Consider the following 18,077-nt stretch of genomic DNA (forward strand, 5'->3'; position numbering starts at 1 on the left):
GGCAAGGCACCCATGCTTATCTGGAGTTGGGCAAAAGTACATGCACTTTGATGCAGAATGCGCAGGTTCGAATCCTGCTGTGGACTGAGAGATAATGTTTATAAATAATTTCGCCTGTTTGCGCATCGTGTGTACTCACCTAGTTGTGGTTGCAGGGGTCGTAACAGCTCCTGGCCCCTCTTCTTCACTGGTCGATACTAGGTAACTCTCCCTGCTCCATGAGCTTCATCATACCTCTTCTTAAAGCTATGTACGGATCCTGCCTCCACTAAATCTCTTTCCAGACTATTCCACTTCATGGCAACTCTGTGACTAAGAAATACTTTCTAACATCCCTGTGACTCATCTGAGTCTTCAGCTTCCAATTGTGACCCCTTGTTGCTATGTCCCATCTCTGGAACATCCTGTCTATGTCCACCTTGTCGATTCCTCTCAGTATTTTGTATGTCGTTATCATGTCCCCCCCTATCCCTCCTGTCTACCAGTATCGTCAGGTCACTTTCCTTTACTCTCTCTTCGTAGCACATGCCCCTAAGCTCCAGGACCAGTCTCGGTGCAAACCTTTGCACTTTCTCTAATTTCCTTAAGTGCTTGGCTAGGTATGGCTCCAAACTGGTGCTGCATACAATATGGGCCTGATGTACACGGTGTACAGGGTCTTGAGGAATTCCTTACCGAGATGTCTGAATCCTATTCTTAGGTTTGCTAGGCGCCCATATGCTGCAGCAGTTATTTGGTTGATGTACACCTCAGAACATGTGCCCGGTGTTATACTCACCCCAAGATCCTTTTCCTTGAGTGAGGTTTGTAGTCTCTGGGCCCCCTAGACTATACTCCGTCTGCGGTCTTCTTTACCCTTCCCAAATCTTCATGACTTTGCACTTGATGGGGTTGAACTCCAGGAGCCAGTTTCTGGACCAGGCCTGCAGCCTGTCCAGATCCCTTTGTAGTCCTGCCTGGTCCTCCTCCGGTTGAATTTTCCTCAACTTCACATCGTCTGCAAACTAGGACACTTCTGAGTCTATTCCTTCCGTCATGTCGTTCACATATACCAGAAACAGCACCGGTCCTTAGACTGACCCCTGTGGAGCCCCACTCGTCACAGGAGCCCACTCCGACACCCCGTCACTGATGTCTTCCCGTCACGTATTCCCCGATCCATTGCAGTGCCTTTCCTGTTATACCTGCCCGGTTCTCCAGCTGTTGCACTAATCTCTTGTGTGGAACTGTGTCAAAAGCCTTCTTACAGTCCAAGAAAACGCAATCTACCCACCCTGCTCTCTCTCTGGTCTTACTGTTGTTACTCTGTCATAGAACTCCAGTAGGTTTGTGACCCAGGATTTCCCGTCCCTAAAACCGTGCTGGTCGTCACTGATAAGCTCAGTCTTTTCTAAGTGGTCCACAACTCTTCTGGTTATGTTCTCCATGACTCTGCATAATATACATGTCAGTGACACTGATCTGCGCGATAAAGGGTTAATTAATGCTTCGTGTCTCCTTTTTTTTTTTTAATTGGGATTACATTTGCTGCCTTCTATACCTCAGGTAGTCGCCCTATTTCGATAACGTGTTGAAGATTGTTAGTGGTACACAGAGCGCCTTTGCTCCTTCTCTCAGGACCCACGGAGAGATGTTGTCCGGCCCCATCGCCTTTGTGTACTCACCTAATTGTGGTTGCAGGGGTCGAGACTCAGCTCCTGGCCCCGCCTGTGTGTGTGTGTGTGTGTGTGTGTGTGTGTGTGCCTCAGAGAGAGTAAATATAAATGAATTCATTTAGGGTATTAGCGAACATTAGGATAATTTGGCTAGGTTAGTGATGTTATTAAATTACAACACATGCAGTTCAATGTGCGTTGCTACTAATACAGAACTTAATCAGCTCATATACAAATAAGATTTAGTTGTGTTTTGCAGAAACTCTTTGTGTGTTCCTAATAAAACTCACACATTACGTGGCTACATATAAGGTGTCACAGCTACCTAGGGACGTAACTGCTTTGTAAAATCACACTGCATAAGAACTTTTTTTTCTTATGAAGAGTAAGATTACTAAACTTACACTCAAATGAAATCAAAATCCTTATTTAAATTTACATAGGAAAGCAGTAGTTGGCAAATTAGCATCAATGAAGTGGTTTTAACATTAGTTTGGTTGTGAATATTACTAATACAGTTTTCTTGAGATCGAGGAACCTGAAGTTAACATTTAAGTCTTACCGTTAGAATTGGTAACCTCACAAGTACACCAACATTCACATTTTTATGGCACTAATGCCAATAATTTTTGACTCGGTCATAAAATGAAAATTAAACACTTTCTTTTTCTATTGTTTTATTATCACAAACTAAATACATGTAGAGTACAAACATAAATGCACCTACTAGGACTCAAACGAGATCATGTCTACTTCAGCCAAGCTAATGACTAATCCGCCTACAAAACTAAATCTACATTTTTGACACTAAACAAGCGCCATGGCTTGCTGAGGAAAAATAGGAATCCATTGTAATATATATTGTTTCTGCGTGGGGAGTACAAAATTTGCATTCTGAGTTTCAAAATGTTTAGTTAATGAAGTAGCACGATATATGGCACCAGTTTTATGAATCGTATACATGTACATGAACCTGCGTGTGATGCGCATATCACAATAGTCTTGGCTGCCCACCCCGTATAGTGGAGAGGCTGCGAGATACTTAAACAAGGGATCGTGTCGTACTGCGCCCTCCTTGTGTAGGAATGATCAGAAAAGGTTTACGTTGTCGAGGAGACCTTGTGAAAGGTGAGTGTGAATGGCATCACAGATTGTGTGTGGCAGAAAAGGTGGAAGAGAGGAGTGTATCGTGAGTATTATGTTGAGATGTTCCCCCAGTGTGTGCTAGTTGTCCGGGGGACGCCTCATGGACACCGTGACGAGCTGTGCTTATCGAACTTAGTGGTGACACAACAGAGTCTATAGCGTTGTGGAGGGGCGTGTGTAGCCCTCCAGGCAGTGTTGTAGGTGTGGTAGGGTCGTGTCGGGTCGTAGAAGACCCTCCGGGTGCTCCCTCCTGTGTGTTGAGGCGCGGGGGAGAGGGGCCAGGCCCCAACCCTGATAAAAGCTGACTGTAGGATCCGTCGCGACAACCATGTTGTAGCGGCGGCGAAGAAGGGAAAGCACATGTATCCTGCGCGTAGTTATGAACCTTGACCATAGTGTGTCTGGTGTCACTAGTGCCACCCCCTACTGAGCCCACGCCCATGGCCTGTAGCGCTGCACTGAAGGTCGAGGTACAGCTGGGGTCGGCCCGGGCGTAGGGACGGGTGTGAAAAAGGTTCTCGCCGTGCGCCTGTATCATGTGTCTTTTGGCTGAGTACTTATTGAAGAATCTTCGTTTACATAGAGGACACTCAGCTGGCGTGTACAGAATGCTGGTCTTCCCTGCAACAGGAAAGGAAAGTGCCGTTACAATCCACTCTCGTCCAGCCTCCGCCAACCTCATGGCGGCTAAATTAGGTTAGTTCCCCAGAATTTTCGTCAAAACCTATGTGTCACTGCACCTTAATTATATATCATGCGTTAAATCCAGGAAACTACGTCATTTTCATTTCTTTCTTTTCAATTGAAGATGTCAGAAAATGAGATGAGTTTGTCCCTCGGGGTGTTGTGCTCTGGGGGCGGGGGGGCGCCATTACTGAGCCCCGGGGTACGGGGACTGACATTCACGGAGGCTCGGACAGCGGCCGCCGCCGCTAACAACGAAGACAGCTGGTATGGCACAGGAGAACGGCCAGGGCTTTGGTTGTACGATATACCATCGTAATCTGGGCCCACCGAGTCGGTGCGCTGCCGCCGGTGGTAGCGGCTACAGTGATTCTGAAGACTGTTGGGAGTGCGGTAGTGTCTGTGACATATCTTGCACTCGTAAGAAGTCAGATGAACTGTGTGCATGTCCTCAAGATGTTTTCGTAGACTTGTGCCCTTCAACAGTTTGTGGCAATGGGGACACTCTAAGCGACCGTTGTTCTCTGCAAGAGAGAAGGAAATGGTCATGTGGCGGGGGTTGAGAGCTGGTCTACATGGCATGCCACTACTACGTTCTGGCTACTAGGCTTCAGGAAGCAAGACGCACACTACCACTCCTACAAGTAACTCACCCTCAGCTCTTTCCTTCTCTTTTGTGGTAAACATAGATATGATTTTGCAGACTATTTGGCGTGCGGTATTCTTTGTGGCAGACGTAGCAGCGGTATGAGGTGAGATGGACAGTGTGTCTGTCATTAATGTGCCTGCGCAGGCCGTGGCTGGTGCTCAGTACTTTGCAACAGACGGGACACTCGTATCTGGCTCGCCCTCCCGCCACGGCCGACGCCCCCATCCCGTCCCCAAACAGCCGGTACATTTCTGCAACAGACAACATATCCCGTCAGTACGACAAACTCCCTTCACTGCCCACCCGCCTTCTGCTACGTGCTGCCTCGTACATACACACATCTTCCTCATCAAGAATAAAACTCTTAGTGTTAATTGTATTATAGTAGTAGTAGTATTTACCGGTTGGTAAAGTGGGTATGGAGGGTGAGGGAGGTTCATGTGGCTCGCGGCTCAGCGGCAGGTCGCGGGGCAGCGCTGCCATTGCTGCCCTTGTGGTACAGACTCATGTGGTTGCTCAAGGAGTTCTGGTTGCGGTAGGACTTGTGGCAGATACTACACGTGACCTGCGTGTTGGCAGTGTGTTGGTCGCGTATGTGTGTCTTGAGGCCAGAGTGTGAGCGGAGCAGCTTGTGGCAGTAGGGACAAGCTACCGTGCCCTGGCTAGGTCCCATGCCCATGTGGGCAGCCATATTCTGCCCTCCACCCACAAGGTAGGTGGGTGGTGAAGTGGCCCCGGGGACCGCCAGACTCGTGGTCCTGATGGTGGCGGCCATGCTCCTCATCCCACATGGAGGCGGCCCTGCATGAGGCCTGCCGCCCGGGGTGTCGTCGGGGGGGCGGCCCTGAGGGAGAGCCTCGCTCACGACGCCCACAGACACCCCACCTGCAACACGAGACGCCCACGTTACCCTTCAGCCACAAACTTTACTTCACACACACTCCCTCACCTCCAACCCTTCCTAACGCATAATACCCTCACTTTCATTCCCCTCACTATCTTCTCTGGACGAAAACAACACAAACAATTCACAACTAGTCTACATGCTGGAGAAGAAACTAGAGACTTAGACCTGTCCTAACACATCAAATCTTGAGATCTAGTTTTCTAACTGGGTAGCTTGTTTGTCTATCAATCAGAGGAAAGAGGATCAACCCTCCATCACTCCTTGAACAGAATGGCCCACACGGGTTTGGCACGCCACATGAAATATACTGTAACATACAATAAATATAAAGAGTCCCGGTCGAGCTGGAACGTCTAATTTTATCAACAATTTGTGGGTTAATTGTGAATTGTTGCACTCACGGTGTCGTGACTTTCAAGTCTTTATAAACAATGGTTGCATCAACTAAAACAATTACCTCTGTCAACGTAAACAAGTTATTCACCTTTCAGAGATTTTGTCAACAGTGTAGTGTAGGTGCACTATGTACATATGTGGATGTAACTCTCACAACTGGGTAGGTACACCTCTCACAACTGGGTAGGTTCACCTCTCACAACTGGGTAGGTTCACCTCTCACAACTGGGTAGGTACACCTCTCACAACTGGGTAGGTTCACCTCTCACAACTGGGTAGGTTCACCTCTCACAACTGGGTAGGTTCACCTCTCACAACTGGGTAGGTTCACCTCTCACAACTGGGTAGGTACACCTCTCACAACTGGGTAGGTTCACCTCTCACAACTGGGTAGGTTCATCTCTCACAACTGGGTAGGTTCACCTCTCACAACTGGGTAGGTACACCTCTCACAACTGGGTAGGTTCACCTCTCACAACTGGGTAGGTTCATCTCTCACAACTGGGTAGGTTCACCTCTCACAACTGGGTAGGTTCACCTCTCACAACTGGGTAGGTTCACCTCTCACAACTGGGTAGGTTCACCTCTCACAACTGGGTAGGTTCACCTCTCACAACTGGGTAGGTTCACCTCTCACAACTGGGTAGGTACACCTCTCACAACTGGGTAGGTACACCTCTCACAACTGGGTAGGTTCACCTCTCACAACTGGGTAGGTTCACCTCTCACAACTGGGTAGGTTCACCTCTCACAACTGGGTAGATTCACCTCTCACAACTGGGTAGGTTCACCTCTCACAACTGAGTAGATTCACCTCTCACAATTGGGTAGATTCACCTCTCACAACTGGGTAGGTACACCTCTCACAACTGGGTAGGTTCACCTCTCACAATTGGGTAGGTTCACCTCTCACAACTGGGTAGGTTCACCTCTCACAACTGGGTAGGTACACCTCTCACAACTGGGTAGGTTCACCTCTCACAACTGGGTAGGTTCATCTCTCACAACTGGGTAGGTTCACCTCTCACAACTGGGTAGATTCACCTCTCACAACTGGGTAGGTTCACCTCTCACAACTGGGTAGATTCACCTCTCACAACTGGGTAGATTCACCTCTCACAACTGGGTAGGTTCACCTCTTACAACTGGGTAGATTCACCTCTCACAACTGGGTAGGTTCACCTCTCACAACTGGGTAGATTCACCTCTCACAACTGGGTAGGTTCACCTCTCACAACTGGGTAGGTTCACCTCTCACAACTGGGTAGGTTCACCTCTCACAACTGGGTAGGTTCACCTCTCACAACTGGGTAGGTTCACCTCTCACAACTGGGTAGGTTCACCTCTCACAACTGGGTAGGTTCACCTCTCACAACTGGGTAGGTTCACCTCTCACAACTGGGTAGGTTCACCTCTCACAACTGGGTAGGTTCACCTCTCACAACTGGGTAGGTTCACCTCTCACAACTGGGTAGGTTCACCTCTCACAACTGGGTAGGTTCACCTCTCACAACTGGGTAGGTTCACCTCTCACAACTGGGTAGGTTCACCTCTCACAACTGGGTAGGTTCACCTCTCACAACTGGGTAGGTTCACCTCTCACAACTGGGTAGGTTCACCTCTCACAACTGGGTAGGTTCACCTCTCACAACTGGGTAGGTTCACCTCTCACAACTGGGTAGGTTCACCTCTCACAACTGGGTAGGTTCACCTCTCACAACTGAGTATGGTCACCTCTCACAACTGGGTAGGTTCACCTCTCACAACTGGGTATGGTCACCTCTCACCTTCCAACCCCAGCTCAGCCTCCTCGTCCATCTACGTGTAATTATGCTCATCTCTCACAGCTTCCTCCCCGCATACTTCTTCAGTCGCTATCTTATCACTATTAACCCCAAGCCCACATTTCAATATAAATATTATCGGAATCAGCGTACTGATTGAACTAATAATAAGAATACAGTATTTCAAAATTTTATACCTACTAAACCCTTAAATATGGGTGAATCTTTATCTTGCTTTCAATGCAGAGAATGTAGTTACATTCCCCTTCCTTGGATGACAACTATTTCCTGTTGCTGAGGCGCTGTATGTCTATAAGTTTAGTTTCATCATCAATATAACACAACTACGTATATACAACTTCAATCTTAATAACATTGTATTTCAACACAACAACTCTCCTTGATACCCCCCCTTCCCCTCCCCACCTGCCCCCCCCCTCTTGCTATGTTCACTCCATCTAATTTACTCTAATTTACATTACTAATATATTTACGTATCAAAAACTGTTTTTTTTTTTAAATACCATCAACTAGTCTTTATTATAAGTTTGACGGCCTATTCGGCAGAACTTCCATAAAAATGGACCTTTCCAAAGAATTTTATTCAGATAAACATTTTTTTTTTAGCTGACAATGATGTATTTTTCTTAATTTCTTTTGATCAAACCTAACTTAAGAAACCTTCACCTGACCTTATGTAACTTTTACAGCCAAATTCTACTGAATATATCATAAGCCAGTTATTTATTTAATATTAGTTATAATCAGTGATATAGTATATTTTCTCGTTATGTTCAAATTGATTTTCGAAGATTTACGGCATAAATTTTGTATCAATCTGCTTATATATATAATAGAAATCGCAAAATGGGTTATTTTGAATCATTAACATAACTGTGGCTAGCCGGGATTCCTGGAATCCTGGCTAGCCACAGTTCTGTTAATGATATAAATGTCATGCAGAATAGGTAAAACTGGTCAATTAGCAAGAACTCACTTAAAATTAAGTCCTTTCTAAATTTTTATCTTATATGTTTAAAGATATATTTTTTTTTCATTTATGTTAATGTAAAAATTAATTTCGTACCAAAAGAACCTTAGAAAACTTACCTAACCTTACTATAACAAGCGCAATTTAATTTAGCCTAATCCAACTAAATATATTTTAGATAAGTTTACAATAATTTAATAATAAAAAAAAATACAATGAAATATTCCTTTTTCGTTAGGTTCAGAATGGTTTTTGTAAAATTATTGCATACACAAATTTTCACTTGTCTTATTCGGCAAGAAGAGCGTTGCTATTTAAGCCAAAATAGCAAGTTTTACTTATCCGGCACAACACACACACACACACACACATACACAAGCACAGCAAACATAAACAAGTGACCTTGGCTCACATACAACGGATGGTGAAATTTTGCGAAGATCAGTCTGAACATAACTAAAAATGTACGTACTAGTAACGTTAATTAATAATAAATTTAAACTGATCCAATGTATATTTAGAAGGATTAGGCTAAGTTAAATTATGTTCATTATTACAAAGTTAGGTTTGCTGTCTAAAGTTAGTTTTTGTGCAAAATCTGAAACTTGTGCACCACTTAACTATAAAAAACACATATAAGAGAAAACGTTCGTACAGACTTATTTTCAGGGTATCACAGTACTACTACCTAAGTGACCGGCGATTTTTTTTTTATCTGACACAGTATTTATATATTCTAGACTTGACAGTCTTTACAGTATGCATTACGATAATAACATTAATTATTAAATAATGTTTTCCTTGCAATCTATTCAAATAATTGTATATTTTTGCAGCACAAATGCATCTACTACAACAACTGCCATGTTTCCATCACACTGTGTGGAGGATCTCTAAATGAAACCTGCAAGCCTTGTAACACTCAATATTTAACTCCAGACACTTACAACCACCCAAATCTAATTACCGGCACTACGATTTCCTTACTTCTGCACACAAGTAACGCTACTACCAACACACTACCAATTACCGACTCGCAATTCAACTAATACAACCTATCAATTGGCAAGCGTCCAGTTCCTTTATTGCCACTCTAGTACCCAGGTTGGACAGAGAGCACTGGGGGAAACCTGGAATACTTCTGTATACTAATATCCCTTTTCAAGGCAGGAGAAACTGCAGATCTGAAGAATGGACAAGGACCTTCACTGTACGTACAAGTTCTGTAATGTACCTCTCACCTGTACTCTTTGGAGCTCAGACGAAAAAGGTACATCATGATTTACACTTGGTAAAGCCTTGAGGGACTGGTCCCAAACCTGCACACAGAAATGACTCTCCACGAAAGCAGACTCAGCAGGCGGTGCAACATCATCGAAATGAAAAGGAAGAGTGCCCTGAGCGCAGACAAATTACATTAAGTGTCAGGGATCCAAGGCTGTTCAACCATCTCCATCATACATAAAGGAAATACCAAAGAGACCCGTATCTGTCTGCAAGAGGGAACTGGACAGATACCTACTAAAGTCAATGCCTGACCAGCCGGGCTGTGGTTCGTACGTCGGATTGTGTGGCCAGCTGTAACAGTCCGGTTGGTCAGGCCCTGATCCACAGTGAGGCCCGGTCATGGACTGGGCCGTGGGGGCGTTGACCCCTTGAACAACCTACAGGCAGATAGAAGTGTGCTGAAGGGTGAGAGACGGTTGGTAGCAGCATGGATGGTGGCTGGTACTAGCATGGCTGGTGGTAGGTAGTAACATGACTGGTGGTTGGTAGTAGCATGGCAGGTGGTTGGTAATAACATGACTGGTGGTTGGTAGCAGCATGGCTGGTGGATGGTAGCAGCATGGCTGGTGGTTGGTAGTAGCATGGCTGGTGGTTGGTAGTAGCATGGCTGGTGGTTGGTAGTAGCATGGCTGGATGTTCGTAGAAGCATAGTTGGTGGTTGGTAGCAGCATGGCTGGTGGTTGGTAGTAGCATGGCTGGCGGTTGGTAGTAGCATGGCTAGTGGTTGGCAGTAGCATGGCTGGTGGTTGGTAGTAGCATGGCTGGTGGCGGGTAGTATCGTGGCTGGTGGCGGGTAGTATCGTGCATGGTGGTTGGTAGTATCGTGGCTGATGGTAGTATCGTGGCTGGTGGTTGGAAGAAGAGTGGCTGGTGGTTGGTAGTATCGTGGTTGGTAGTAGCATGGCTGGTGGTTGGTAGTATCGTGGCTGGTGGTTGGTAGTATCGTGGCTGGTGGTTGGTAGTATCGTGGCTGGTGGCTGGTAGAAGCATGGCTGGTGGTTGGTAGTATTGTGGCTGGTGGTTGGTAGTATCGTGGCTGGTGGTTGCTAGTATCGTGGCTGGTGGGTGGTAGTATCGTGGCTGGTGGCGGGTAGTAGCATAGCTGGTGGTTGGTAGTATCGTGGCTGTTGGTAGTATCGTGGCTGTTGGCTGGTGGTTGGTAGTATCGTGGCTGGTGGTTGGTAGTATCGTGGCTGGTGGCGGGTAGTAGCATAGCTGGTGGTTGGTAGTATCGTGGCTGGTGGTTGGTAGTATCGTGGCTGGTGGTTGGTAGTATCGTGGCTGTTGGCTGGTGGTTGGTAGTATCGTGGTTGGTAATATCGTAACTGGTGGTTGGTAGTATCGTAACTGGTGGTTGGTAGTATCGTAGCTGGTGGTTGGCAGTATCGTGGCTGGAGGTTGGTAGTAGCATTGCTGGTGGTTGGTAGCAGCATGGCTGGAGGTTGGTAGCAGCATGGCTGGTGGTTGGAAGTAGCATGGCTGGTGGTTGGTAGTAGCATTGCCGGTGGTTGGTAGCAGCATGGCTGGAGGTTGGTAGCAGCATGGCTGGTGGTTGGTAGTAGCGTGGCTGGTGGTTGGTAGTAGCATGGCTGGTGGTTGGTAGTATCGGGGCTGGTGGTTGGTAGTATCGTGGATGGTGGTTGGTAGTAGCATGGCTGGTGGTTGGTAGTATCGTGGCTGGTGGTTGGTAGTATCGTGGATGGTGGTTGGTAGTAGCATGGCTGGTGGCTGGTAGTATCGTGGCTGGTGGTTGGTAGCATGGCAGGTAGTATCGTGGCTGGTGGTTGGTAGCATGGCTGGTAGTATCGTGGCTGGTGGTTGGTAGCATGGCAGGTAGTATCGTGGCTGGTGGTTGGTAGCATGGCTGGTAGTATCGTGGCTGGTGGTTGGTAGCATGGCTGGTAGTATCGTGGCTGGTGGTTGGTAGCATGGCTGGTAGTATCGTGGCTGGTGGTTGGTAGCATGGCTGGTAGTATCGTGGCTGGTGGTTGGTAGCATGGCTGGTAGTATCGTGGCTGGTGGTTGGTAGTAGCACGGCTGGTGGTTGTAGTGTGGCTGGTGGTTGGCAATAGTGTGGGATGTGGTTGGTAAGTGGCACTGGTAGTAGCACTGCTGGTGGTTGGTAGCAGCATGGTTGGTGGTTGGTAGCAGGATGGTTGGTGGTTGGTAGAAGCATGGTTGGTGGTTGGTAGTAGAATGGCTGGTGGTTGGTAGTAGCATTGCTGGCGGTTGGTAGTAGCATGATTGGAGGTTGGTAACAGCATGGCTGGTGGTTGGTAGTAGCATGGCTAGTGGTTGGTAGTAGCATGGCTAGTGGTTGGTAGTATCGTGGCTAGTGGTTGGTAGTATCGTGGCTGGTGGTTAGTAGTAGCATGGCTGGTGGTTGGTAGTATCGTGGCTGATGGTTGGTAGTATCGTGGCTGGTGGTAGCATGGCTGGTGGTTGGTAGTATCGTGGCTGGTGGTTGGTAGTAGCATGGCTGGAGGTTGGTAGCAGCATGGCTGGTGGTTGGTAGTAGCATGGCTGGTGGTTGGTAGTAGCAATGCTGGTGGTTGGTAGTAGCAAAGCTGGTGGTTGGTAGTAGCATGACTGGAGGTTGGTAGCAGCATGGCCGGCGGTTGGTAGTAGCATGGCTGGTGGTTGGTAGTATCGTGGCTGGTGGCTGGTAGTATCGTGGCTGGTGGTAGGTAGTAGCATGGCTAGTGGCTGGAAGTAGCATGGCTGGTGGTTGGTAGCAGCATGGCTGGTGGTTGGTAGCAGCATGGCTGGTGGTAGGTAGTAGCATGGCTAGTGGCTGGAAGTAGCATGGCTGGTGGTTGGTAGCAGCATGGCTGGTGGTTGGTAGTATCGTGGCTGGTGGTTGGTAGTATCGTGGCTGGTGGTTGGTAGTATCGTGGCTGGTGGTCGGTAGTATCGTGGCTGGTAGTAGCATGGCTGGTGGTTGGTAGTAGCATGGCTGGTGGTTGGTAGTAGCATGGCTGGTGGTTGGTAGTATCATGGCTGGTGGTTGGTAGTATCATGGCTGGTGGTTGGTAGTAGCATGGCTGGTGGTTGGTAGTATCGTGGCTGGTAGTAGCATGGCTGGTGGTTGGTAGTAGCATGGCTGGTGGTTGGTAGTAGCATGGCTGGAGGTTGGTAGCAGCATGGCTGGTGGTTGGCAGTAGCATGGCTGGTGGTTGGTAGTAGCATTGCTGGTGGTTGGTAGTAGCATGGCTGGTGGTTGGTAGAAGCATGGCTGGTGGTTGGTAGTATCGTGGCTGGTAGTAGCATGGCTGGTGGTTGGTAGTAGCATGGCTGGAGGTTGGTAGCAGCATGGCTGGTGGTTGGTAGAAGCATGGCTAGCGGTTGGTAGCAGCATGGCTGGTGGTAGGTAGTAGCATGGCTAATGGTTGGTAGTAACATGGCTGGTGGTTGGCAGTATCGTGGCTGGTGGTTGGCAGTAGCATGGCTGGTGGTTGGTAGTAGCATGGCTGGAGGTTGGTAGCAGCATGGCTGGTGGTTGGCAGTAGCATGGCTGGTGGTTGGTAGTAGCATTGCTGGTGGTTGGTAGTAGCATGGCTGGTGGTTGGTAGAAGCATGGCTAGCGGTTGGTAGCAGCATGGCTGGTGGTAGGTAGTAGCATGGCTAATGGTTGGTAGTAGCATGGCTGGTTAGTAGCAGCATGGCTGGTGGTTGGTAGCAGCATGGCTAGTGGTTGGTATCGTGGCTGGTAGCAGCATGGCTGGTGGTTGGCAGCAGCATGGATAGTGGTTGGTAGTATCGTGTCTGGTGGTTGGTAGTAACATGGCTGGTGGTTGGTAGTAGCATGGCTGGTGGTTGGTAGTAGCTTGGCTGGTGGTTGGTAATAGTAATTGCTAGTGTGGCTGGTGGTTGATAGTGTTGGTCACTGGTAGCAAGTGTGGCTGGTGGTTGGTAGCAGTGTCTATAGTTGGTAGTGGCTGGCGGTTGGTAGTACAGTGGCTGGTTGTTAGCAGTAGTGTGGATGGTGGTTGGTAATAGTGTGGCTGGTGGTTGGTAGCAAAGTGGCTGGTGGTTGATAGTACAATGGGTGGTGGTTGGTGGTCGGCAGTAGAGTGGGTGGCTGGTAGTTGGTAAGTGTGGCTGGTGGTTGGTAGTAGTGGCTGATAGTTAGTGGTAGTGTGGCTGGTAGCTAGTGGTAATGTGGCTAGTAGTTGGCAGTGTGGCAGGTAGTTGGTGGTAGTGTGGTTGGTAGTTGGTGGTAGTGTGGCTGGTAGTTGGTGGTAGTGTGGCTGGTAGTTGGTGGTAGTGTGGCTGGTAGTTGGTGGTAGTGTGGCTGACAGTTGGTGGTAGTTGGTAGTAGTGTGGCTGGTAGTTGGTACTGTGGCTGGTGGTCGGTAGTAGAGTGGCTCACAGTTGGTATAAGTGTGGCTGGTAGTTGGTAGAAGTGAGGCTGGTGGTAGTTGGTGGTAGTATAGCTGGTAGTTGGTAGTAGTGTGGCTGGTAATTGGTAGAAGTGAGGCTGGTGGTTGGTAACAGTGTGGCTGGTGGTTGGTAGTAGTGTGGCTGGTGGTTGGTAGTAGTGTGGTTGGTGGTTGGTAATAGTGTGGTTGGTGGTTGGTAATAGGGTGTCTGGTGGTTGGTAATAGTGTGGGATGTGGTTGGTAAGTGGCTGGTGTATGGTAATAGTGTTGGCTGTGGTTGGTAGCAGTGGCCGGTGGCTGGTAATAGTGTGGGTCGTGGTTGCTAGTGTAGCTGGTGGTTGGTAATGTGGCTGGTGGTTGTTAGTTGGTAGAAGTGTGGCTGGTAGTTGGTAGAAGTGTTGTTGGTGGTTGGTAGTAGTGTGGCTGGTTGCTGGTAGTTAGTAGTAGAGTGGCTGGTGGTTGGAAGTAGCCTTTCTGGTAGTTTGTAGTAGTGTGGCTGATAATTGGTAGTGTGGCTGGTAGTTGGTAGTGTAACTGGTAGTTGGTGGCAGTGTGGCTGGCAGTTGGTAGTGTGGCTGGTGGTTGGTAGCAGTGTGGCTAGTAGTTGGTAGTAGAGTGGCTGGTGGTAGCAGAGTGGCCGGTGGTTGGTAGCTGGTGGTAGTGTGGCTGGTAGCTGGTGGTAGTGGCTGGTAGTTGGTAGAAATGTGGTTGGTAGAAGAGTGGCTGGTGGTTGGTAGTGTGGCTGGTGATTGGTAGTGTGATGGGTGGTTGGTAGTAGTGTGGCTGGTGGTTAGTTGTAGTGGTTGGTAACAGTGTGGGTTGTGGTTGTTAGAGTGGCTGGTGGTTGGTAGTGTGAGTGGTGGTTGGTAGTGGATGGTGGTTGGTAATAGTGTGAGTAGTGGCTGGTAGTGTGGCTGATGGTTGGTAGTGTGGATGGTGTTTGGTAATAGTTGTGTTGCTGGGAGATGGTAGTGACTGGCAGTTGGCAACAGAGAGTTGTGGTCGGTAGTGTGGGTAGTGGTTGGTAATAGTGGGGGTAACCTCCAGGTAACCAATAACCTCCAGGTAGTCTACCTACCTGGAGGGCATTCCGGGGATCAACGCCCCCGCGGCCCGGTCCAAGACCAGGCCTCCCGGTGGATCAGGGCCTGATCAACGAGCCTATTACTGCTGCCGCACGCAATCCAACGTGCGAACCACAGCCCGGCTGATCCGGCATCGACTTTAGGTATCTGTCCAGCTCGCTCTTGACGACAACCAAGGGTCTACTGGTAATGCCCCTTATTGCTGGTGGGAGGCTGTTGAACAGTCTTGGGTCCATGACACTTATTGCATTTTCTCTTATTGTACCAGTGACGCCCCTACTTTTCACTGGGGGTATGGTGCATCGCTTGCCAAGTCTTTTGCTTTCGTATGGCGTAATTTCTGCGTGCATTAGGGACCAGTCCCTCCAGAATCTTCCAGGTGTAGATTATGATATATATCTCTCGCCTGCGCTCCAGTGAGTACAAGTGCTTCCGGGCGTTCCCAGTAGTTAAGGTGTTTGATGGAGCTTGTACAGTAAATGTTCTCTGTACATTCTCCAGATCTGCAATTTCACCTGCCTTGAATGGGGATGTTAACGTACAGCAGTACTCCAGCCTAGAGAGAACAAGTGATTTAAAAAGGATCATCACTGGCTTAGCATCTATTGTCTTGAATGTTCTCATTATCCATCCTATCAGTTTCCTCGCAGATGTGATAGTGGCATTGTTGTGATCCTTGAAGGTGAAGTCTTCGGACATTACCACACCCAGGTCCTTCACAATACTTTTCCTCTCTACTGTATGATTAGTTTGTAGTATACTCAGTCCTAGTTATTATTTCCTCTAGTTTTCCATAACGGAGTAGTTGGAATTTGTCTTCATTGAACATCATATTGTTCTCTGTTGCCCATTGGAAAACATCTTGGAGCTTTGCCGTGTCCTCAATAGATAAATAACACTTTCATGCAGATCCTAATATCGTCTGCAAATGATGATACAGTGCTATGGTTTACATCTATGTCTGATACGAGAATGAGGAACAGAATAGGTGCGAGTACTGTGCCTTGTGTGACAGAACTCTTCATTATGGCAGCATCCGATTTAACTATGTTTACCACGCTTGGAACCACTTGACTTGTACTCGTTGGAACGCAGGAGGGAGAGATATATCATAATCTACACTTGGAAAATCTTGGAAGGAATGGTCCCAAATCTGCACACAGAAATCACTCCCTACGAAATTAAAAGACTGGGCAGGCGATGCAAAATGCCGCCAATAAAAAGTAGGGGCGCCATTGGTACACTAAGAGAAAACACCCTAAGTGTCCGGGGCCCAAAACTGTTCAACAGCCTCCCATCAAGCATTAGGGGAATTGCCAATAAACCCCTGGCTGCCTTCAAGAGAGAGCTGGACAGATACCTAAAGTCAGTGCCGGATCAGCCGGGCTGTGGCTCGTACGTCGGACTGCGTGTGGCCAGCAGTAACAGCCTAGTTGATCAGGCCCTGATCCATCGGGAGGCCTGGTCATGGACCGGGCCGCGGGGGCGTTGATCCCCGGAATAACCTCCAGGTAACCTCCAGGTATAACCACTACTTTGTGTGCGATTGGTTAGAAAGTTGAAGATCCATCTGCCTATTTTGCCAGTTATCCCTTTAGCACGCATTTTGTGTGCTATTACACCATGGTCGCACTTGTCAAAGGCTTTTGTAAAATCTGTTTATACTACATCTGCATTCTGTGTGATTTCCAGTGCATCTAAGACCATATCATAGTGATCTAGTAGTTGCGGGAGGCAGGAGCGATCTGCTCTGAAACCATGTTGCCCTGGGCTGTGCAATTTTTGGGAGTCCAGGTGGTTTGCTATCCTGCTTCTTAGAACTCTTTCAAAGATTTTTATGATATGGGACGTTACAGCTATTGGTCTATAGTTCTTAGCTACTGCTTTGCTGTCACCTTTATGGAGTGGGGCTATATCTGTTGTTTTTAGTGACTGGAATCTCGCCTGTGTCTAAGCTCCTTCTCCAAAACATACTTTGGGCCCGTGAGAGGGGTTTCTTGCAGTTCTTAATGAACACCGAGTTCCACGAGTCTGGGCCTGGGGCTGAGTGCATGGGCATGTCGTCGATGGCTTTCTCGAAGTCTAGTGGAGTTAGGGTTATGTCACAAATTTGGCATACATTGGCAGGGTTTCGAGGCTCATTCATGAAAAAAATTGTTTGGATTGTCTATCTTTATTAAACTGGTTAGTGGCTCGCTGAGATACTGAGATTTCAGTATCTCATTTCTTTGTTGTCGTTTGTGTAGGATCCGTCTTGTCTGAGCAGGGGCCCTATACTAGAAGTGGTTTTTTGCCTTGGTTTTGGCATATGAAAAGAAATATTTCGAATTTCTTTCAATTTCACTAATCGCTTTCAGCGATTAGTGAAATTGGTAATAGTGGGAGGTGGTTGGTAGTGTGTGTGGTGGTTGGTCATAGTGTGGGTGGTAGTTGGTAATAGTGGTTGGAAGTAACGTAGGTGGTGGTTGACAAGTGTGAGAAGTGGTTGTAATAATATGGGTGGTGGTTGGTAGTAGTGTTGATGCGTGGTTGGTAAGTAGTGAGGGCTAGTGGTTGAGTAATGATGTGCGGTTAAGTAGCAAAGGTAGGTGGTTGTTGAGAATGGTTGGGTGGAGTACCACTGTTCTAAGCCTCTTGACCCAGAAGAGGTAGGTTATACTCACACTCGACTATTCCCACGTATATGCGTATAACCTATTCGTAAAGTTACTCAAAATATCCTGTCTAAATCTGAATTTGCTCAATTTGAATCCATTGCTTTAAGTTGTCTTCGTTAGATATTTTTACCACCGCATTCACATCTGTATTTAGCAGTCTTCCATTTTTAGACGTATCCCACCTTAATCTAAGTCTTTCTAGTATGAAGTTCTAGTAATCTATCTTCACATGAAATGTTCTTGATACAGGGGGGGGGGGGGGTAACTTCATATAACTTCCAGCTCATCATGTCCATTTTGGTCTGTGAAAAACAAAGTGCCGCAATCTATAAGCTTTAATGAGAGTATATAAGCTACTATACGTAATCTTTGCTTCCTATTGCTGAGAGAATTCGTGATTTTTGTTGTTGTTGTTGTTGTTTCCCGTTTAATTAAATTATACGAGTGAGTGCCG

The 18,077-nt window shown here is 47.5% G+C and overlaps 1 protein-coding gene across 21 annotated transcripts in view; it reads right to left on the reverse strand.

Moving 5' to 3' along the window:
- Positions 1-18,077, reverse strand: part of LOC128689409 (protein abrupt) — a 503,752-nt gene that overhangs the window by 313,680 nt on the left and 171,995 nt on the right. For 3 of the 21 annotated variants that reach the window (XM_053777662.2, XM_053777672.2, XM_053777645.2), the window contains exon 6: positions 2,332-3,422. The exons of 14 other annotated variants lie outside the window; for them this stretch is intronic. In XM_053777662.2, the coding sequence (XP_053633637.1) occupies positions 2,800-3,422 (623 nt within the window). In that variant the 3' untranslated portion in view covers positions 2,332-2,799. 4 more of the 21 variants (XM_070083633.1, XM_053777654.2, XM_070083649.1 and 1 more) reach the window with 4 other exon arrangements.

Source organism: Cherax quadricarinatus, chromosome 1 (assembly GCF_038502225.1).
Source record: "Cherax quadricarinatus isolate ZL_2023a chromosome 1, ASM3850222v1, whole genome shotgun sequence".
In the NCBI taxonomy this organism is placed as follows: Eukaryota; Metazoa; Arthropoda; class Malacostraca; order Decapoda; family Parastacidae; genus Cherax; species Cherax quadricarinatus.